This window comes from Mirounga angustirostris, unplaced genomic scaffold, assembly GCF_029215605.1.
Source record: "Mirounga angustirostris isolate CCGP_5_RB_7025 unplaced genomic scaffold, mMirAng1.0.hap1 SCAF_9, whole genome shotgun sequence".
NCBI lineage: Eukaryota > Metazoa > Chordata > Mammalia > Carnivora > Phocidae > Mirounga > Mirounga angustirostris.
This window is the reverse complement of record NW_026991717.1, coordinates 116,281,012-116,304,217: the sequence shown is the minus strand read 5'-3', so window position 1 is coordinate 116,304,217 and position 23,206 is coordinate 116,281,012. Positions and strand designations below refer to the sequence as shown.

Here is a 23,206-nt window from a genome sequence, read left to right as displayed (position 1 = left end):
TTACAGTTTAAAAAAAAGTTAAAAATCATATGTGGAAGTGATCAGCAGATACAATAAGAATTATACAGTAAAGGACAAGAAGATTAGCACTGTAAGAACTTGAATTAATAGACTGTAGAGGACACTATAAAATATGTATATATAAAATCATTAGAGACATTAATGAATTCAAACCATAAGTCAAAAATAAGACAGTGAAAAAGAAGGAATAGATAGATCTGACAAAGAATCAAATCTAAGCTTCTAAAAATGAAAAATACTGTCACTGCAATTGAATTTAGTAGATAGATACAATGGTGGATTAGATTTGTTGAAAAGAGAGTTGGTAACCTGGAAGATAGATTCAGTGAAGTTACCCAGAGTGCAGCACAAGGTGATAAAGAGAAGATCCGAAAAAGAGATGAGGAAACATGAACAAATTAAAGAGGCCCATAGTACTAACAGGCCTCATGAGAGCTCCAGGAGGAGAGGGAAGGAGGATTTCATTTAAATCAATACCTAGGAATAAACCTAACCAGAGAGGTGAAAGACCTCTACTCTGAAAACTATAAAACACTGATGAAAGAAATTGAAAACGACACAAAGAAATGGAAAGACATTTCATTCTCATGGGTTGGGAGAACAAATATTGTTAAAATATCTGTAGTACCAGGGCGGCCTGGGTGGCTCAGTCGTTAAGCGTCTACCTTCAGCTCAGGCCATGATCCCAGGGTCCTGGGATTGAGCCCCATGTTGGGCTCCCTGCTCAGTGGGAAGCCTGCTTCTCCCTCTCCCACTCCCTCTGCTTGTGTTCACTCTCTCGCTGTCTCTCTCTCTCTGTCAAAATAAATAAATAAAATATTTTTAAAAAAAATATCTATAGCGGGGCGCCTGGGTGGCTCAGATGGTTAAGCGTCTGCCTTCGGCTCAGGTCATGATCCCAGGGTCCTGGGATCGAGCCCCACATCGGGCTTTCTGCTCCACGGGGAGTCTGCTTCTCCCTCTCCCACTCCCCCTGCTTGTGTTCCCTCTCTCGCTGTGTCTCTCTCTGTCAAAAAAAAAAAAAAAAAAAGTCTATAGCACCCAAACATTCTACATGCTTAATGCAATCTCTATCAAAATACCAACAGCATTTTTCACAGAGCTAGAACAAACAATCCTAAGATTTATATGGAACCCCAAATAGCCAAAGCAGTCTTAAAAAAGAAAAACAAAGAGGGAGGCCTCACAATTCCAGACTTCAAGTTATATTACAAAACTGTAGTAATCAAAACAGTATGGTATTGGCACAAAAAAATAGACACGTATCAGTGGAATAGAATAGAAAACCCAGAAATGAACCTACCCCTCTATAGTCAATTAATCTTCAACAAAGCAGGAAAGAATATCCAATGGGAAAAAGACAGTCTCTTCAACAAATGGTGTTGAGAAAACTGGACAGCAACGTGCAAAAGAATGAAACTAGACCACTTTTCTTACACCATATACAAAAATAAATTCAAAATGATTTAAAGACCTAAATGTGAGACCTGAAACCATAAAAATCCTAGAAGAGAACACAGGTGGTAACTTCTTTGAAATTGGCCATAGCACATTCTTTCTAGGTAGGTCTCCTGAGGCAAGGGAAACAAAAACAAAAACTTTTGGGACTACATCAAAATAAAAAGCTTCTGCACAACAAAGGAAACAGTCAACAAAACTAAAAGGCAACCTATGGAATGGGAGAAGATATTTGCAAATGACATATCTGATAAAGGGTTAGTATTCAAAATCTCAAAAGAACTTAAAAAACTCAACACCCAAAAAAACCAAATTATCTAATTAAAAAATAGGCAGAAGACATGATTGGACATTTTTTCCAAAGAAGACATACAGATGGCCAACAGACACATGAAAAGATGATCAGGATCACTTTTCATCAGGGAAATGTAAATCAAATCCAGACTACAATGAGATATCACCTCACGCCTGTCAGAATGGCTAAAATCAACAACACAAGGAACAACAGGTGTTGGCAAGGATGTGGAGAATGGGGAACCCTTTTGCAGGGTTGGTGGGAATGTAAACTGGCACAGCCACTCTGGACAACAGTATGGAGGTTCCTCAGAAAGTTAAAAATAGCATTACCCTGCGATCTAGCAATTGCACTACTAGGTATTTACCGAAAGAATATGAAAATACTAATTCAGAGGGATACATGCACTCTGATGTTTATATAGCAGTATTATCTACAATATTCAAATTATGGAAGCAACACAGGTTTCCATCGATTGATGAATGGATAAAGAAGATGTGGTGTGTATATATATACATGGAATATTACACAGCCATAAAAAATAATGAAATCTTGCCATTTACAATAACGTGGATCTAGAGCGTATAATGCTAAGTGAAATAAGTAAGGAAAGACAAATGCCGTACGATTTCACTTAAATGTGGAATCTAAGAAACAAGCAAAGGGGAAAAAAGAGGCAAACTAAGAAACAAACTCTTAACTATACAGAACAAACTGATGGTTATCAGAGGGGAAGTGGGTGGGGGGGATGGGCTAAATGGGTGAAGAGGGTTAAGGAATGAAGAGGGTCAAGGAAATCATTTCTTGTGATGAGCACTGGGCGATGTATAGAAGTGTTGCATCACTATATTGTACACCTGAAACTAATATTACACTACTAACTGGAATTTAAATAAGAACTTAAAAAATAAACATAAATAGGTCAGATGAAAAAAATGAGCAAGGATGTGAATTGACATTTCTCCAAGGAAGATATACAAATTGCCAATTAGCATGTGAAAAGATAGATGCTCAGTATCATTAGTCATTAGGAGCATGCAAATCAAAATCACAAGATAACTACTTTACACCTTTTAGGATGGTATAATTTAAAAAGAGAAAAAAAATAAAGTTGTGTTGAGCATGTGGGGAAATTGAAACCCTCATACATTTTGATGGGAATGTTAAATGGTGCAGTGCTATGGAATACACTTACTAATCTAGAAAGAAATGTACAGGAGTGTATTTGAAGGCTACCATAAAACTTAAGAGATATAAAAGACTTGAATAAATATTGTTAGATGGAATAGCTCAGTTTCATAATGCCAATTTTTCTCAACTAGTGAACTTAAGGCAATCTTAATTAAAACATCAAGGGTTCAATGGATCGTGGATCACCACATCAAAAACCAGTGATGTATGGTGACTAACATAACACAATAAAATAAAAAAACAAAAACAAAAACACCAAGGGTTTGGGGCACCTGAGTGGCTCATTCAGTTAAGTGTCTGTCTTTGGCTCAGGTCATGATCCCAGGGTCCTGGGATTGAGCCCCACATCGGCTCCCTGCTCAGCAGGAAGCCTGCTTCTCCCTCTCCCACTCCCCCTGCTTGTGTTCCCTCTCTCGCTGTCTCTCTCTCTGTCAAATAAATAAAAATCTAAAAAAAAAAAAAAAAAAAAATAGCATGTTATGGTGTCAAAATAGGAATAACTGTAGAACAAAATAGAATGTCCAGGATAATGTAATTTTCAATAATATATACATGGCATTTCAAGTCAGTGATTAAGGATAGAGTAAAAAAACCCACAGACTAAAAGAACTTAACAGTATATATGATAAGGTGCTAAGAATGAGATGTCAGAATTTCTTAAAATGTCAGAACAGTAATGCAGGTTTTACTGTTATCCATTGCTTTATTTTCTTATTGGACCAAGAAATTAAAAATATATTTTTGGCCTTTGAAAAAGGTCAAAATATCAACAAAACATAAAGAAGTCCTTTTTAGAGCTTAATTCATCCAAAGAGGTGTTTAAACATCCATTCATCATTATCTTCTAAGCTGAAAAATAGAGCTTTCCAGAATTTGAGTGTAATATACCTATCACTGTAGCATCTGACTGAATGATGAAAAGCAGCCTTCAGTGAGGGAGTACTCTATTATTTCTGAGTGTGAAACCAATCTGAAAATCTAGAACAGTTGACAGAACTACCAAACACTTGACATTTCTGATAGCCTATAATCTTGAGTTAAAACATTTTTTAAGATTTATTTATTTATTAGAGGGCGCCTGGGTGGCTCAGTCGTTAAGCGTCTGCCTTCGGCTCAGGTCATGATCCCAGGGTCCTGGGATCAAGTTCCACATCGGGCTCCCTGCTCTGCGGAAGCCTGCTTCTCCCTCTCCCACTGCCCCTGCTTGTGTTCCTGCTCTCACTATGTTTCTGTCAAATAAATAAATAAAATCTTTAAAAAAAAAGATTTATTTATTTATTAAAGAGAGAGAGTATGAGAGGGGGGAGGGTCAGAGGGAGAAGCAGACTCCCTGCTGAGCAGGGAGCCCAATGCAGGACTCATCCTGGGACCCCAGGGTCATGACCTGAGCCAAAGGCAGTCGCTTAACCAACTGAGCCACCCAGGCACCCAGAGTTAAAATTTTTCTGGGGCGCCTGGGTGGCTCAGTTGTTAAGCATCTGCCTTCAGCTTGGGCCATGATCCTGGGGTTCTGGGATTGAGTCCCGCATCGGGCTCCCCGCTACATGGGAGGCCTGCTTCTCCCTCTTCTGCTCCCCCTGCTTGTGTTCCCTCTCTCGCTGTGTCTCTGTCAGATAAATAAATAAAATCTTAAATAAATAAATAAAATAAAATTTTTCTAGTTTAATAGAAAAAAGATAAGCAAAGATGATTAATATGGAATCTGTGTTAAAACTATCCTATAGTGAGCCAGACAAAGGTACACTGGTGAAAATTTACTATCAGCATCCTTATTGATATGAAACATTATTATTTTTAATGTAGTAGTTTAGAAATTCTCCAAAATTTTAGGTTCTTATGTATACTCCATATCTACAATGGAGTCAGTGATGTTGAGTTTGAGAAAACATTACTTTACCACTGTTTATCATCTGTAAAACCAAAGAATATAACTAAATGTGGATCTAGATAGAAAGTGTAAAATTTGTAGACAGATTCATTATATATGAGAATCCAAAATAGAATATGTGAATATTTTTCTTATTGGATTTCATAATATTCGGATTTGCCCTAAAGAGATTATATTCTTTCAACTTAGAACTATATATATAGTACATTATTTGATTCGCTAAAAAGTGAGCATTCTTCCTGTTTATATAATAATCATTCAAAATTACAGCTGTTACAATTCTTTAGACATTTTTGGTCTTAGTTTATGATCTTCATGATTGATGCCTCAAGTATTTTGTTACCTGAAGTTGAGTACTTTCCTAAATTGATTTAATTCATTGGTTTTATGCACTTACTCAGTATTGGAAAGATTTGAGTAAAAATGAAAAATTCCATGTAAGCATTATAAGAGTGTTCTGGGTCAAGCTGCTTGGGTTTGAGTGTTCACTAGCTGAATGACCTTGGACAAGTTACTTAAACTCTCTATGCCTGCGTTTCCTGGGGCTCTTGTTAGTCTACTGTACCATGAGTTCGCACCATTTCACCTCCATGCAGGGCCAAATGATGGGAGATATACAAAGAGGGGAAAGAAGCAGAAAGGGCCTTGGTCCCATCTTCCTGGAATCACGATTTCACTATACCAAGAGGAAAGTTCCCCTCTCTCAGACTCTTGCAGGTTTCCACTGATACCACTAGCACAGGATATCTTGGGGAGCTGGGGTGTGAGAGGACAATGAAAAGAGATAAATAAAATGAAGGGAGATTCCTATACTCTCTCTGAGGATAAGGCGTTTCCTTATCTAATACTTGAGCCACAGCTAGAGTGCTTTTCCCAGAGTTCTTTCTTTGCCACAGCACACACTTTTGGATTTCTGGCTGCGTTAAGTTCAAGTTGGAAGTATCAAAAAGGGGAAGGGGGAAAATGGAGGAACAGAGTAGGAGGTAACTCCCTTCCAGTTCAGAAATACCTTGGATCCTAGTATTCTCGGACTCATCTTTTCTACTCTTTACAAAAGAGACTTGAAATAGGTGCTCCATGCGTTCTGTTCAGGTTTTATGGTTTCATTCAATGGGCAGGACAGGGAAGAGTGGTCAACTCAATTGTATCCAGAACCAGACCATAAATTTCCTTTTAAAAGAGAGCACTTTTGTAATATTTTCACCATCCCTTCTGCTTTATCTTAGCCAAGACTATTCCCATACTAAAGTACAATTTGAATTGCATTACTATGTTGCAAAAAAATAAAATAAATAAATGCTTTATTAACTCTCCATTGACTCCAGCATTCAAATTCCTCAGCTGTACATACCTCATATCCTAGCCAAACAGGAATACTTGGTGGTATATAGTTACGCTATTCCACACCTATAACTTTTGTTAAATTCTCTCTACCTAGTTTCCCAACCTTTCAATTTTTGCCTCTTCAAATTCTACACATCTTTTAAAGCTTAAATGTATTGCCTTCTTAAAATTTGTTTTTTAGTTCTCTGCCCTGCTCTTATGTGCTCCCGATAAAAGGAGTATGTGATCTCTTCAGCCTTTGAATAACTGTTACTTTTATTTGTGCCTTTTTCAATATGTGTGTATACATATTTACATATGTATACATACAGTTTGTTTTAGGATAATTTTTGTGTTCAGAGATATAGTAACTGTGTCTAGCACAGGCTATTATGTTCAGATCCAATAAATTTAGGTAACATTTAGTGCCTACCATGTACTTTTTCACTTCTCTATAACAATTCTTTGAGACATTTATTCTGACTCTTTTTCCTATGAGGACACTGAGGGTAAGTAAAGTAACATCTTAATTCTTATACAGTGGAAGTTTCTTGAGTGCAGAAATTTCAATATTCAGTTTTCTTCCAACTAATACCTACCATATAGTAGCTACTCAATAAGCATAGCAATAACCCTTTTTTCTTCTTTCTACAGTACCTTGGCCATGTAGAAGTTGATGAGTCAAGAGGAATGCACATCTGTGAAGATGCTGTAAAAAGATTGAAAGCTGTATGTATTTGATGGTTGCCACTGTTGATCTATATACTGAAATATTTTCTTAAGAGGTTTTGCTCAGTAGATTTTAGTGATTCACTATCCAATAAGACCCGTGTTTCTCTTAAGGCAAAAGATGTGGGCTGTCTAATAAAGAACATCACATGTTATCCATCCCAAGGTGTAAATTATAAAGACCAACTTTGTCAGGTTAGGCCAGACATTATCTAAAAGGTACTTTTGATTCAGAACCCGTATGAAACAAGTGGTATGAAATCTTACAGGTGAATAATGTTCTAAAACGAAGAGAAAACTGTTACAATTAGCATCTTAACCTAACTCTGATAACTGGGTTATAAATTACTGATGTTAAATTTACTGTAAGAAACAGTAGAAGAGTTATCTGTGATGATGGCTAGTGAGGTTTACAGTTGGGAGAGGGCTTACTGTCTTGACTACTATTCTTCAGTTTCCTTCTGTACACCCCTCTAACATAAATAGTGTATTTCCCCTGCTTTTTGCACAAACTTCAGCATACTTGAAATGGAAAGTCCTTTTCCAGGATAAATAATGTTTTCTTTGCCTGTTTTACCATAGAATAAATCCTAGGCACATGTTTGTGTATTTAATAAAAGGAGAGAATGGATTTCACAGTTCATAAAGGTTCACATAAAAGTGTTAATATCATATTTTGGATAGGTTTGAAGAATGTCTCATAAACTCTGACAGTCCTCTTCACAACCTTCCTTCTCTCCAATGTGTGGCCTTTTCCCCCCTTTGCTATGAAAGCTTTAACCATTACTTCTGCATGTCCTTGCCCCAGAGAGCATTAAATACTTGTTTGCTTTGGGTTTGCTGGTATGGTAGGCTGCCACAAGTTTGGCTACTAATGAGCGCTTTTTTTTTTTTTTTCCTCAGTTTGCTTAATCAAAACTTTTCTGCTTCTTGGTACATTTTATATGACCTCTCATCTATAATCCCTCAATATAAAAGGTACGAGATTAAAGAAGCAACCAACTTAGAGAAGTGTATTACATTTTGGAGCAAATGTCTGTGAATCTGTTGTAGAAGGGAAAGGAGGAAAAGAAGAACTGATTATAGTATGCAAGGAACTAAAAAAATAAACCAATATGTAGAAACATGTACACATACATATACATACATACATACATACCATTTACCTCAGATTTTGGTCATTTAAATTCTTAAATGATTGAAGCCCTTCCTATTCTAATCATCATTAATGTTAAAGGGACTTATTTTCATCTATTATGGTATGTGAAGCTATAATTTATAGACTTGCCATGTCTACCTGAATATATTCTCCAGTTAAATACAGCCTCAAGACAGTGTAATTTTCCAAGAAACATAAATTCAGTCTCTTCTTTAACAGAATAATTCTAAGTTCACTAGAAGAATAAGTTTAGCTTAGAAAATTTTAAAAGTAATACAATGATTTGTCCTACTAGTTATTAAAGAATATTTAAACATAATACTAATGACTGAAAACAACAGGCAAATCAGTGAATAGACTAAAAAGAACTGAAACAAACTACAATAACAAAAACTACAAAATCTTATAACTTACATGACTTACAGGTAGAAGGTCATTGTGGAATGAGCCTATAGAAAGTCTTTAATTCAGAGTATGGCTTCATGTTCACTCTCTAAATAAGGGAAAACTAGGGGTGGTTTTAACTTGCACAGAAGATATTAAGAAATGGTATTTAGCTGTTTAATGAGCAGTGAGTCCTCTTAACTAGTATAGAAGCATCTCTTCATTATATAGATAATATAAGTTCATTGTGTACAATACAAATGAATAAAAACAGTACATAAATTTTTTTTGTAATCACAGAGATAGCCACTATTCACCATTTAGTTTTAAAACTAATTTTTTTAGGGGCACCTGGCAGGCTCAGTCAGAAATGCATGTGACTCTTGATCTTGGGGTCATGGGTTCGAGCCCCATGTTGGGTGTAGAAATTACTTATGTAAATAAATAAACTTAAAAAAATAATTTTTTTAATTGACTGAATTTTTTTACCTTTTTATTTTTTTAACCATGAAGATTATAAACTTATAAACATTATTTGAGGTATAAGACTGTTTAGATAATAAAATTTAATAAGTTTTATTTTCACCATAAATAGAAACCATATTGCCATTTAAAAAATAATGCCTGTGCCTGGAACAGTGTCTGGCACATAGTAGCCACCCAAAATTATTTCCAGAATATACAGAAAACAGTTCAGTCCTCAATATGGTCAAATCAAATCTCATAACAATTATCATAACTGTATCTTACATTTAATGTTTTAAAGTTTATGAAACCCTTTGTATATCTCTAAATGATCCTTATTTCCCTATGGTCATTTATGACTAACATGAAGTTTTATTTATGTTGATTGCTTTTCTGGACATACTTTTGAACTTTGAACTTTGAGGGGAATTGACTGCTTCTGAACTTTTCATTCAAGAAGTTCTTTAAAATTTTTCAGACTAATGCTATCCAAGAGACTTGACAAATGTTGTGTATAATTTCACATAGGCAAACATGTATTTAAAAAGCAAGCTTGAATTTTGGGGTAACAGGTCAGTTTCCTGTTTATTGTACTCAATGAAACTTTCTCCTATAAATACTCTTTCTAAGGCTATACTGAGAAGTTTGCAGAAAGTTGGAAGTCTTCAGGATGTTGTTCTTCTCAGACCATATTAGTCCACAAATATTTGAGATTTTTGTCTTTTCATATTTTTACTATGCAGAAATTTCTGGTTGCCTCCCCCCTTACCAAACAAATATTCACCTAACAAACATTTATGATCTGCTGTACCAGATGCTTATATTGTGCCAAAAGCTATGTCTCCTTCCTTAGAGTTTCAAATAAATGGAAGCAAATGTAGAAGTGTACAAGATTACAGATTAAAGAAGAAATAACATGTTTTTGGAACTTAGTTAGAATGCCAGAGTTTTAAAATTTAAAGAATTATATAGCTCAGATATACAAGTTAAGCAGCAAAACAAACATCTTAAACCTATCACTTGAATGACGTTTGAACTAAAAATGTGACATTCTGGAGCTTTTTAAATTTGTGAATAATTGAAGAAGCCAGATAATTTGCAAGTATAGTTCTTATTTATTCTCAAAGTAGTCCCTTACAATTTAGGATCACTTTAACTTCAACTAGAAGTTACTGTGTAATTAATATTCTCAAATGAAAAGATATTATAACTAAACAAGATCACCTTTTTTTTTTAAGATTAAGTTTTAAACCTGATTCTCAGAGCATAAATATGTTTAAATTCTTTTTACTTTGTATGATAAAGTTAGTTACAGCTATTTTCAACTCATTTACTTTGTGACATAAGTGCACAAATTAGCCACGTTGGGACTTGGATCATATAGGATAAATGACAGAAACAACTATTGCCCATTTTCAGTGCCTTTATTGACATAGTTGCAGGGTGAGTAGTAATGTCATTTATCAGTCTGTTTTGTAAAAAGTGTTTCGGGCCTTTGGTTATCTTGCTTGACACTGGTCCAAGATGTTCTTCCTTTTAAAAGGTCTTTTCTTCCCATTGTCTCTAAATGTCTCTCCTTCTCTGTCTTGGTTTTAGACTAGTTTCATTATACTGACAGTTCCTAATATGTTGGTTTTTTATTCACTATTTGATATATTTGCTTTAATATATGTTCTTGTTTTAGCAGGTAAAAGAATCATAACTTGTTTTTTTTAAAAGCACTAATACTCTCTAATAACTATCTTTTAATGCATTTTGCACGTCAGCTTTTTTCATTAACAACTGAGATCTTTTATGAAAAGAGGGCAAACTACATGTTTAACAAGAGCTTTTCTGGGAGCTGAACTAAATATTAACAGATCTCTTTCCTCACGTCCCTGTCCCTCAAGAATGGTGAATCTTTTAACTTTGGCTGCATCTTTAAAAGCTGATGGTCACTCACAGTCTAACAAAACTAGGGTCACCAAACTTGGCAGTAGAAATAAACTTAGTCTTATTGCAATAACTACCCCAATTTATTGTTTTTCCATCTTAAGTTCAAAACATTTTTTGGAAATATTTGATGCTGTTGGTGATTTTCAAAACTTGGGGAGGAAACAAACTCTTCAGTGTTTGAGAGTAGTGAATGACTTTACAAATTGAAAGAGTAAAATTTCAGTACAGTTGTCTTTTTCCTAGACATTTATCCAACACTAAAAACTGATTATAAAAACTTAAATAGTTCAAAGTTAGGAAAAACTGATTATAAAAACTTAAATAGTTCAACCAAAGTTAGGAAATGTAAAGTTAAGATAGCTTGGGTTAGAACCCACCTACTTTGCGTAAGTTCTTCTGATCTTAAATGGTGGCCAGTTTTCAAAGTTTCTACATGCTTCAGAATTGGTGCTGGTGGGACGCCTGGGTGGCTCAGTCGGTTAAGCGGCTGCCTTCGGCCCAGGTCATGATCTCAGGGTCCTGGGATCGAGTCCCATATCGGGCTCCTTGCTCAGTAGGGAACCTGCTTCTCCCTCTCTCTCCCTCTGCTTGTGCTCTGTCAAATAAATAAAAAATCTTAAAAAAAAAAAAAAAGAATTGGTGCTGGAACCATAGATAGCTGTCTCTCTTATCTACATAGTCTCAGAGTTGTATACTTATAACTGTCAATGCAAGTTTCTTTATTCTAAAACTAGCATTTTAAAAGAAAACAAAACCCTATTTTTAAAATTTCATTTGTGGTTCACAGATGTTGTTTGGTTCTCAGATATATTTTTCATCTGCAGTGAAAGCATTAGCTTTGTGTTCTTTAAAGACGATTTATTCTGTGTTTGGAATAGAACGTATCTATTATTTCCCCATGATTGTTGTGGAATTGATCAGTCCACACATACACATACTTACAAATTGATCCCAATGGATGAGTAAGGATTCTCTAAGTGACATCTTGAACTTAGTAAGAAAAAGTCTGACAAAGATTCTTGCTGCACACTCTTAATTTTATGTGTTGCATTTTTTATGTGGTTATTCAAATGTGGACTGTTTTTTTAATTGATGACTTCCATATAGTAGACCACTGATTTTTAAATTGAAAAGTGTGTATGAAAATTGAAATATGTATTTACTACTCACTATTAGGAAATTTAAAATACAAATCTCACCAAACCAATATGTCTTAATCTTTTTCTCTGCTGCCAAATTTGGATAATCTCTGTTTCAAAAGTAAATAGAGAATACTAAACTAACTAGTTGTTCTGCATGGGTACAGGTTCTGATTTCTTCTCTTTCCATGGATTCTTAGGCCATACAGTATGTTTCCCTGCATTTTCATGCACCCTTCCTTTTTCCCTGTCACTCCTGGTATGGATAACTCTTTAAAACTCTCACTCCCTCTCCCTCTCCTACTTTGCCCTTTACCCAACTTCAGTATGTGCTTATTGGTGTGAAACCCTGGGACATTTAGCCCATACAATAATAGCGCTCGACTTGTCCCCCTGTTCCTCCAGGAAAGGAAGTTCTTCAAAGGCTTCTTTGGAAAAGTAAGTTTGATGCCACATTTGTGCTTGCTTTATAAGGAGTTACACCCCTAGTATAGCACTGACATTCATTTTTTTATAATACAGGAATTGATTTAACTATATGTAGAAATTAATAAATTGGAAAGTTGCTATCTATGATATTAACTGTGTGTCTTTTGATACTAAAATCCAATAAAGAAAGCAAATAGGTTGAAAAGTATTATTTCCTCAAGGCTAGATGTTAAAATAAATTTAATTTGATCTTGCAGAACTGTTCATATTAGCGTATTAGCTGGATTTTTAGCAAGTGGGTTCTACTTAGTGTTCAATATTGACAGAGAAATGGGAAGAAATATTAAGTTCAAATGGAAATTGAATGTACCCCAAATTTTACTTTCAATGCAAATGCTTTTTTTCCATCTAAATTAAATTTCAGGTGAAGTGAGTGAAAGTACATAAACTTATCTTTGGGGATTCTGTTGTGTTTAGCCTGGGCTGCTAATCTAAGAAAAACTATCTTAATGAGTAGTCTGCCAAATAATCTGTCATTGTGTGGGATGTTCCTTCTGTGTACATGCTTTTCAAGTAATGATTATTTAATGTTCTGACTTCCTTAGAATTAAGAATATATATACAGGGGCGCCTGGGTGGCTCAGTTGGTTAAGTGGCTGCCTTCGGCTCAGGTCCTGATCCCAGGGTCCTGGGATCGAGCCCCGCATCGGGCTCCCTGCTCTGCGGGAACCCTGCTTCTCCCTCTCTCACTCCCCCTGCTTATGTTCCCTCTCTCGCTGTGTCGCTCTCTCTGTCAAATAAATAAATAAAATCTTAAAAAAAAAAAGGATAGATTATAGAAAATATTGATTTGGTTTATAGAAAAAACATACCAAAAGGAGAATTACTAAAAAGTTAATAACATGGTGTTAGGGAATAAAGGTAGCTCTCACTTTGAAATCAATCCCAAAGTGGCAATATTCATTGCTATACAGAATGGAGTCATGGTGCACCTACATTGTAGCTGAACTGGGTCACACTGTGCTTCTTAGCTGTTTCACTGCATTTTGCAACATGATAAATTTATGTGGTATGAGAAAGAAAATTAGGAATCATCTCACTTAACCCTTAAAATAACACTGACATTATTATTCTCCCTGTTTTACAATGAGGAAACTAAAGTTTACAGAAGCAACCTGCCCAAATTCGCAGATACAATAAGTGGTAGAAGCTAAAATTTGGACCCAGATAATTGGACTTCAGAGCTCACATTGTTGATCACTGTGCTATATAATTACTCTGTTCTCATATTAGTGACAACCAAAGTTTAAAAGGTTTAGCCTTGGGGCGCCTGGGTGGCTCAGTCGTTAAGCGTCTGCCTTTGGCTCAGGTCCTGATCCCAGGGTCCTGGGATCGAGCCCCGCATCGGGCTCCCTGCTTGGCGGGAAGCTTGCTTCTCCCTCTGCCGCTCCCCCTGCTTGTGTTCCCTCTCTCGCTGTGTCTCTCTCTGTCAAATAAATAAATAAAATCTTAAAGATAAATAAATAAATAAATAAAAGATTTAGCCTTGGGATGCCTCGCTGGTTCCATCAGTGGAGTATATGGTTCTTGATCTTGGGTTATGGGTTTGAGCCTCACACTGAGTATATAGATTACTTAAAAATAAAATCTTTAGAGCACCTGGGTGGCTCAGTCGGTTGAGCGACTGCCTTCGGCTCAGGTCATGATCCCAGGGTCCTGGGATCGAGGCCCACATCGGGCTCCCTGCTCTGCAGGGAGCCTGCTTCTCCCTCTCCCACTCCCCCTGCTTGTGTTCCCTCTCTCTCTGTGTCTCTCTCTGTCAAATAAATAAATAAAATCTTTAAAAAAAAAATAAATAAATAAAATATTTTAAAAAAATAAAAGATTTAACCTTAAAAGATGCTAATTAAATAACTTCCTATAAACTCATTTCACTTTCTTTCTTCTTTGAAGGTAGTAATTAAACTTTGGATTTTACCTCTAGTCAACTTGCTTTTTTATTAAAGGCTTTTAAAGAGTCTTTTTCAGTGGTTCAAACTAGTATTTTATTAATTTGGAGATATTTAAATCATGCTACTAACATTTTATTATTTGGAGATATTTAAATCTCACAGGATTTCCTTAAAAGATGCTAAGCATCTCATGAGCACTAGGTGTCGTATGGAAGTATTGAATCACTAAATTGTAGACCTGAAACTAATGTTTTACTGTATGTTAACTAACTAACTGGCATTTAAATAAAAACTTTTAAAAAGGCAGGGTTGGGGGGGGGCGTCGGGGTGGCTTAGTCAGTTAAGTGTCTGCCTTTGGCTCAGGTCATGATCCCCCGGGGTCTTGGGATCGAGCCCTGTGTTGGGTTCCCTGCTCCGCGGGGAGACTGCTTCTCCCTCTTCCTCTGCCTGCAGCTCCCCCTGCTTGTGTGCACACTCTCTCTGTCAAATAAATAAATAAAATCTTAAAAAAAAAAAAAAAACTTTTAAAAAAGAAAAAATGATGCTAAACAATCTCATTATAGCATCTATGAACAAATGTGACTGTCAGAATTCTTTTCTTTTGTTATTGAGGGGAGAATTCTTTTTATGGCAGGGCGATTTTATTCTAACATACAATTTTTTAAATTATAATAAATCATTTAAAGAATTTGGAAAACCAACAGGGAAAAAAAGCATTACCCATAATCTTACCAGAAATGTGCTTTTAAATGAAAAACTTTTATTTTTTTGAAAAACTTTTTAAAATGGAGCATTTTAAATCTTTCAAGTTGCCATCATTCAGCTCACTTCCACACTAAGCTACAAGAAATAGGCTGGTGAAAGACACTTGGTTTGTCAAGTTTGCCAGGCCAGTTGTGGTTTAATGAAAGCTGAAAATGAAGAATCTCATAGAACAGTATATGATAGGGAGTTTGTTTATTTTTTTAATTGAAGTATAGTTGACATGTATTAGTTCCAGGTGTACGAGATAGTGATCTTATAATTAATTACGAGACACTCATTATGAAAAGTGTACTTACCATCTGTAACCATACAAAGTTACTACAATATTATTAACTATTGATAGAGAGTTTTTAATCCAGTACAATTTTCTCATAAATTTTGAGAATTTCTTAGCCTTCACGTCATGTTTGGTTTAATGGTCCAAGATAAAGAGGACAACAGTTATCAAGAGGTGTTTCCATTAAACATATTTGCATAAAAGTAGGTAGATGGAAGGATTATTAGCCCTGAATCATAGCCAGGAGGACTGCTTCCTCATTTTCCTAAGTTGTTTCCTGAACCTGACCAACGGTCACTTCTCTATTCTGTGTCACCCGTTAATGGGAGGAGTGCCTCCACAAGCATTCACAGTAGGGAACAGATAAACCTGAGTCTGTTACAGAACTGTATTATTTAGCCCTTGTAAGCTTACACACATCTTAAAACAGGAAAAAAAAAACAACCCTGAAAACCTGAAATAACTTTTTCCAAACTAGCTACATTAAATTGCTCACTGTTATTAGGAGAGCCAAGAATGCACTCAGCCTTTAGGAAGTACTGTATTCAGGTTCATTAATGTATTTGGCCATACCAAGCAAATACTTGATTAACCAAGTAATTACATAGCACTTAACACTTGAAAAAGATTTTATAATTTTAATATATTTGAGGAGCTCCATGAGGTAAGTAATCTGTATTTACATTTTATGAGGAACTGACTGAATACAGAGATATGAAATGTTCTTAGGCTACCCTATTTGGTCTCTTTTTAAAGCCCTCATATTGGAAAAAATTCAGTTCAGTCTACCTCCTGTTAGTCTTTCTCCTGAGTTTCCTTTACTACTCACACAAAGCACTTCATTTCTGGTCTCTAGATGTGTAGAGATCTTTTTCCCTACACTAAGCAGTTTTTTGCGAGATCAGCTAGTTATCCCACAATTTAACTCCATTCTGACGCTGTCTGCCTGAAGATAGTGTCTGATCCCACCACGGGTTAAGGGCTCAGTTCCATAAGACTGCTCCCACCCTACTTTAGATGCCAGTCATAAGTAATAGGTCTCTAGGTTACCTACAACTTCTGTCCAGTTTGGCTACAAATTGGAGGCTCCCACAATCTCCTCTTCAGGTTTAATTTGCTAGCAGCTCACAGAACTTAGGGAAATATTATGTTTACTAGTTTATTTAAAGTATGTGATAACAGGGGCACCTGGGTGGCTCAGTCGTTACGCGTCTGCCTTCGGCTCAGGTCATGATCCCAGGGTCCTGGGATCAAGCCCCGAATCGGGCTCCCTGCTGCGCGGGAAGCCTGCTTCTCCCTCTCCCACTCCCCCTGCTTGTGTTCCCTCTCTCGCTGTGTCTCTCTCTGTCAAATAAATAAATAAAATCTTTAAAAAAAAAACTTTCTAAAAAAAAATATGTGATAACAGAAACAGAAGAACACAAGAACTACATAGGGTGAGGTCTGAGGATTCCAAGCACAGGAGCTTCTGTCCCTGTTGAGAGGGAGTGTGACACTCTCCTGGTATGATGTGTTTGCCAACCTGGAAGCTCTCTGAACCTTGTACTACTGGAGTTTATGGAGGCTTCCTCACATAGGCATGGTAAATTATTAATTCCATTTCTAGCCCCTCTCCTTCTCTGGAGGATGGAGTACGAGGTGGTGCTAAAAATTCCAAGCTTCTAATCATGGCTTATTCTTTCTGATGACCAGCCCTTATCTAGGAGCCTACCGAAAGTTGTCTCATCCAACAAAAGATGCTCCTAGTGCTCTTATCACTTAGGAATTTACAAGGGTTTTAGGAGCTCTGTGTCAGGGATGGAGTCAAATATTAGAACAAGGGACGCTCACAGTGCTCTTATCACTTGGGAAATTAGGAAATTACAAGGTTTTCAGAAGCTCTGTGCCCAGAACCAGGGGCGGAGACCAATATATATTTTCCATTATCTCACAGCTGTTTGCTTATATTTATACAGAGCTTTATGATATGCTTTGACCTACTTTCTAGTCTGCTACTCACAACCACTCATGAATTAAACAGGATAGTTCATGAAACTACATTTTACAAATGAATAAACAAGCTCAAAGAGGTCACCCAGTTAGTAGTAAAGGGCAGTGCCTACCCTGAAACCAAGGTTTTCTGTAAGATGGTACAGTTCTTCACCTACTCCATATTGATGTTCTCTTATTCAGAAGTACACCAGATAGCTCAGGGGCCTGAATGCTTCCCACAAACATGCTTCGTGTGCCCTGAGCAGTTTATAAATTTGAATTAGTTGCCAAAATTTCAAACACTGAAAGTTTTCACATAAAAAGAATATCTTAAGAATGAGAAGATCTGGCAAAATGGAATGCTTTCTGTGTGGCAGCAGTGGCTCGAGCTGAGGAACCACTGTACCCTTGGTTGCCTGTTGGCTGCAACAGCACCAGCAACGCCCTGTCATCCTTACACTCAGCCTGTGTCACTCATTTTGTTACCTGCTCTTAATCCTTTAGGCATTTGAGTTTGTGAATTCTTCCCTGAGCTATTATGTCACTTTGAATGGGGGAAGGGGGCACTTTCTATAAAAATCACCTAAAATACTTTATCTGTTCTAGCAGATCCTGTTAATGTACTGCCAAATATATTTTTCTCACGTTCTTACACTTTTTCAGTTGTTAAATGGCATAATTAGAAATGGTTATGTTTTAGAGAATGCATGGTTGAAAAGTAGTACATGGTTATATTGTTTTTACCTAATTCTAAAGAGTAAACACTGGTATTTATGACTACTCTTAAGTATGTGTACTCACATCTACATTCTATTTTAGATTTCCCAGATTTTTTTCCTCTATAAAAAATCATACTTAGTGCTTACCTTCATTCTGGATCCTTTTCTTTAAAGTGAGGAAATAGGGCACCGGGGTGGCTCAGTAGGTTAAGCACCCGACTCTTGATCTCAGCTCAGGTCTTGATCTCAGAGTCATGAGATTGAGCCCCAAGTCAGGCTCCACGCTCAGCACGGAGTCTGCTTGAGATTCTCTTTCTCTCTCCCTCTGTCCCTCCCACTCATATGCTCTCTCGCTCGCTCTCTCAAATCTTAAAAAAACAAACAGACAAAAAACCCACAGTGTTATCAAGTTCAAGTCACAGTGTCTAAAACAGACTAGGGAGCAAGACATATAAAGAGGAGCAAGACAGTCTTCATTTTTTAAAACTCATTTACTGTCTCATTTTTAGATAACTATTTGACACCTCCTCCTTTTTCCTTAAGCCTCCCGAATTTCTTACTCTGTTCTTTCGGCTGGTGACCTTGCTTCCTACTTCACTGAAAAAATAGAATCAATCAGAGGAAAACTCTTGCATGTGCTGCCACCACATCTACTCATCTACCAACATCTATGCCCATCCCATATGCTCTGTTTTCCCTCCTACGGAAGGGATGAACTGTCTGTGCTCCCAGCCAAGGCCAGCTCCTCCACTAGATTCTTCTTCTTCCAGCTCTTACTTACTCCAGCAATGCTCCCCACACAGCTGTCCATTTCAGTTTTTCTTTCTATAGTGGATCAAAACAAATCCTCTTAAAGTTTCTTCTTGGTGCCTTTAGTTTCTGCTCTCCCTTCCTCTGTTAAACCTATTTCATTAGGCTTTTACCCTCACCACGCCACCAAAGCTGTTCTTATTAAGTTTTCTTCTATATCATTATTCCAAGGATCCTACTGACCTATTAGCAGTTTTGTCATAGTCCATTCCTGTCCTGCTATGAAACGCTGTTCATTTGGAGTTCAGGGATCTTGTTTTTGGTTTTCCCTCGTATTGCTGCCTACTTCCCAGTCTGTGGACTCTTCTCTACCTACACCTCTCCCTTGATGATCTCATTCAGTGTCATGGATTTAAATACCATCTCTATGCTGATGACTGAAACTTCTGTCTTCAGACATCTTCCCTGAACTGCATAGTGGTATTTCCATCATAGAAGCAGTATAGCATAGGGGTTAAGGGCATAGATTCTAGGGAGTCAGGTGCTTGCATTTAATCTTGGCTCAGCCACCTACTAGCTTTGTGACCTTGGGAAACGTTCTTAACTATTCTGTACCTCAGTTTCCCCACCTATTAAAAAAAAAGGATAATACTAATACCAGCATCATGTGATTGTTGTGAAGATCAAATAAGTAAATATAAGCAAAGTGTACAAAACAGCCTGCCATAGTAGATACGTGTTAGGTATTGTTATTATCATCATTAAACACTTTACACCAGGCAACTCACACTCACATGTCACAAAACAAATCCCTAATCTGTCCCTCCCAAACTACTTTCCCCTAATCTTCCCCATCTCAGTATAGAGCAACTCTATACCTGTGCTCTAGCCAAAAATCCTGGATCTGATTTTGACCCCTCTCTTTCTGTTACATCCATATCCCATCAACAGTTCCTGTCTCACTGCCACCACACTACTGCCCTGGTCCAAGCCAGCTTCTCCTCTCGTCTCAGTCGTTGCAGTAGTGTTCTACTTCCCTGCTTTCATTGTCGTCCTTCTACCAGCTGTTCTCAAGGTACCAGCCTGAGTGATCTTTTTAAGACAGAGGGCTGATTATGTTGCTCCACTGCCCCAGATCCTCCAGTAGCTTCCTGCCCTACTCGAATAAAAGCCAAAGTCTTTTGGGTCTTATAGGCCATTGTACATGAGTTCCCTCTGTCCCTTTTCCTGTCTTCTCCTACTCTCACTCCCTCAGTTCCAGCCACACTAGCCTCCTTGCTATTCCTTGAGCATACCAGGTGTGCTTCTGCCCTTTGCACTTGCTATAACCTCTAGTCTGGAGCACACATCATCCAGATACATGCGTGGCTCACTTCTTCATCTCTTTTTGTTCTTGGCTCAAAAGCCCCATTCTCAGTGAGGCATTCACGGAGAATTGAGGCATTCACTGAGAACCCTATTTTAAATTCCAAATACCACCTTCCTCCATATACACACACTCAGTATTTTTCTTCCTTGCTTTATTTTTCTCTGATGGGACTTATCACTATTTGTCATACCCTATAGTTTACCTATTTGTTCATCTCTTCTTTACTGAAACATAAGCTCTCTTAAGACTGAAATCGTCGGGCACCTGGGTGGCTCAGTTGGTTAAGCGACTGCCTTCGGCTCAGGTCATGATCCTGGAGTCCCGGGATCAAGTCCCGCATCGGGCTCCCTGCTCAGCGGGGAGTCTGCTTCTCCCTCTGACCCTCTTCCCTCTCATGCTCTCTCTCATTCTCTCTCTCAAATAAATAAATAAAATCTTTAAAAAAAAAAAAAAGACTGAAATCTTCACCTATTTTCACTGCTGAATCTTCAGTGCCTAAAATAGCATGTGTTCCATAGTAGCTGTTCCAAAATATTTGAGTTAGTGAATGAATAAATGAAAGAATGACCAATGCACTGCTTTCAAGTTCACCCTGTAGTGGGAGGAACCAGAGGGTAAAGAAATGCTTACCAAATCATGTGACAAGAACAGGTATTACTGGAGCAGAAAGGAAGAATGAATGTGAGAGGTTATGATGAAGGCTTCTAGGAGGAGGTAACACCTAAGGCTGAGACACAAAGCAATGACTTCTGGTTAAACGAAATTAGAGGAGAAATGCATTTCAGGCAGAAGGAACAGCATTCATAGGACCACTGGGATGAGAGAAAAACATGCTCCTATTCATCCATTCATTCAAACTAGGGATATACAGAAAGAAACAAGATATGACCCAAGCTTTGGGTATGATTGACCAAGAGGATTGGGGAACTGTTCATTGTGAGGAGGGGTATGATGAATTTGGTTTTGGACAGGTTGAATTTAAGAAGCCTGTGGAATTTTCATTTCTGCTATTATATATATTTGACATATGGACTTAATATTAGAATAATCCTTAGGTTCCCCTCTCCCCTCAATTAAAAGTGATGTGGCAAACTGGAAGAACTTAATTACCTCTAGAAATCTTTCCTTTGCTGTTTGCTTCATCTTTCATGCTGTTTGCTACCATCCTTATTTTTTCCTGAAAGCCTTTCAAGTCTCCTCTTACTTACAGTGCAGGAAATATAGTGTATCCTAGTGTCCCAGATTAAAGGGTTACCGTAGTGTTAATGAAGCAGCCATTAGAGATAATGCCAGTCTCAAATACTGGTGAAAATTGTGTTTCTTTCCCTTTGCTGCTTTGTTCGTTAGGGGGTATTCACTGTATCTGGGAATTATAAAACAAAATTTGTTCCTTACACGATTCTGTTCAGAAATTCAGATACCAAGTTATAGACTTTAAGGTCCTTCTCAGATTAAAAAAACAAAAAGCCAATTTTTCTGGGAAAGAAGTTTCTTGTTCATTTATTACAAGGCACACCATCTCATGTTGCCTGTTAGTGTGTCATTATCTCTGTACTCTGTAATGACTGGGTTATCTCTGTGTGTAGGTGTGACAAAGACTGACCAGTGGTTCTTTACACATTGGCTACACTTGAAGATCATTTTGGTTTGTAAAGAAAGAACTTTTCACAATAGAATGGCAAATCACTGTTGCTCAGAAAGAGTAACTTGCTCTGCCTCTCCTGCCCAGATTGGTCTGCTTGCTGCAGTTGCTTCTTAACATTTCATAGTTGTGCCATATTATGCTTCCCAAGTGTCTTTATAGCATTTCTTGCTTAGGCTTAAACATTAGAACAGCTGCTTAGCCTTTTTGCTCTTATCTATCCTATGCCCAGCAGAATTATCTTGCCCCCAAATATCACTTCTATTTATGTTGATTAATCGCACATTCTTATCTCATTGGTGATCTTAGTACTCATAGAACTTTGGAGTTGGGCAGCACTGAGGTCTGAGTTGCAGTTTATTTTATTTTTTTTAATTTATTTTTAGAGAGAGGGGAGGAGGAGGGGCAGAGGGAGAGAGAGTATCTTTAGCAGGCTCCAGGCCCAGCACAGAGCCTGAGGCAGGGCTTGATCTCACAACCCTGAGATCATGACCTGAGCTGAAATCAAGAGTCGGACACCCAACTGACTGAGCCACCCAGGCGCCCCCTGAGTTGCAGTTTAAAACGTTAGATAGAAATTTTTTTAAAAAGGCGGGGGGGCGCCTGGGTGGCTCAGTCGTTAAGCGTCTGCCTTCAGCTCAGGTCATGATCCCAGCATCCTGGGATCGAGCCCCACATCGGGCTCCCTGCTCAGTGGGAAGCCTGCTTCTCCCTCTCCCACTCCCCCTGCTTGTGTTCCCTCTCTCACTGGCTTTCTGTTAAATAAATAAATAAAATCTTAAAAAAAACACACACACATTAGATAGCATATAAGCACATTTGTTTAAAAAAAAGGAGGAGGAGGAAGGAGGGAGGGAAGGAAGAAAAGAATAATTCAGGGACATAATTTCAAAGGGGTCTATTATTTCAATGTAATGAATTGTCTTTCCAAAAAGATTTAATTAATGGTCACTTTCCAGGATTATGAAGATTTACATCCAGGGTTGGCAAACTATGGCCCACTGTTTTTGTAAATAAAGTTTTATTGGAACAAAGCTATGTCCATGTGTTTATATATTGTCTGTGTCTCCTTTTGTGCTACAATAGCAGAGTTGAGTAGTTGTAACATAGACTCTATAACCTGCAAAGCTTTAAATATTTGACATCTGGTCCCTCATAGAAAAAGTTTGCCAATCTCTGATTTGAACAGTTTAAAACCTTATTTCTCCAACTGAAAATCTGAAGTACTTACCTAGATAATACCCATATGTAAAATGAAAGAGCAACTGTTAAGAATCTGCCTACCAAGAATATCACTAACATGTGATCATCATCCTTTTTCTTTTTTTAAGTGGGATCTACTTTA

General features: G+C 37.4%; 2 protein-coding genes across 23 annotated transcripts in view; one reads left to right on the top strand and one right to left on the bottom strand.

Moving 5' to 3' along the window:
* The window catches only part of PAPLN (papilin, proteoglycan like sulfated glycoprotein), a 93,691-nt gene that overhangs the window by 13,873 nt on the left and 56,612 nt on the right, over positions 1-23,206 (bottom strand). The window contains exon 27 of one of the 6 annotated variants that reach the window (XM_054513782.2): positions 11,151-11,443. The exons of 2 other annotated variants lie outside the window; for them this stretch is intronic. In XM_054513782.2, coding sequence (XP_054369757.2) covers positions 11,352-11,443 — 92 coding nt within the window. In that variant the 3' untranslated portion in view covers positions 11,151-11,351. Of the gene's footprint in view, positions 1-11,150; positions 11,444-18,273; positions 18,469-23,206 lie in introns of those variants that run through there. 3 more of the 6 variants (XR_010405246.1, XM_054513783.2, XR_008508155.2) reach the window with 3 other exon arrangements.
* The window catches only part of NUMB (NUMB endocytic adaptor protein), a 190,642-nt gene that overhangs the window by 142,590 nt on the left and 24,846 nt on the right, over positions 1-23,206 (top strand). For 14 of the 17 annotated variants that reach the window (XM_064571303.1, XM_064571297.1, XM_064571302.1 and 11 more), the window contains 2 exons: positions 6,831-6,905; positions 12,393-12,425. In XM_064571303.1, the coding sequence (XP_064427373.1) occupies positions 6,831-6,905; positions 12,393-12,425 (108 nt within the window). The remainder of the gene's footprint in view (positions 1-6,830; positions 6,906-12,392; positions 12,426-23,206) is intronic. The other 3 variants (XM_064571309.1, XM_045901162.3, XM_064571310.1) reach the window with 1 other exon arrangement.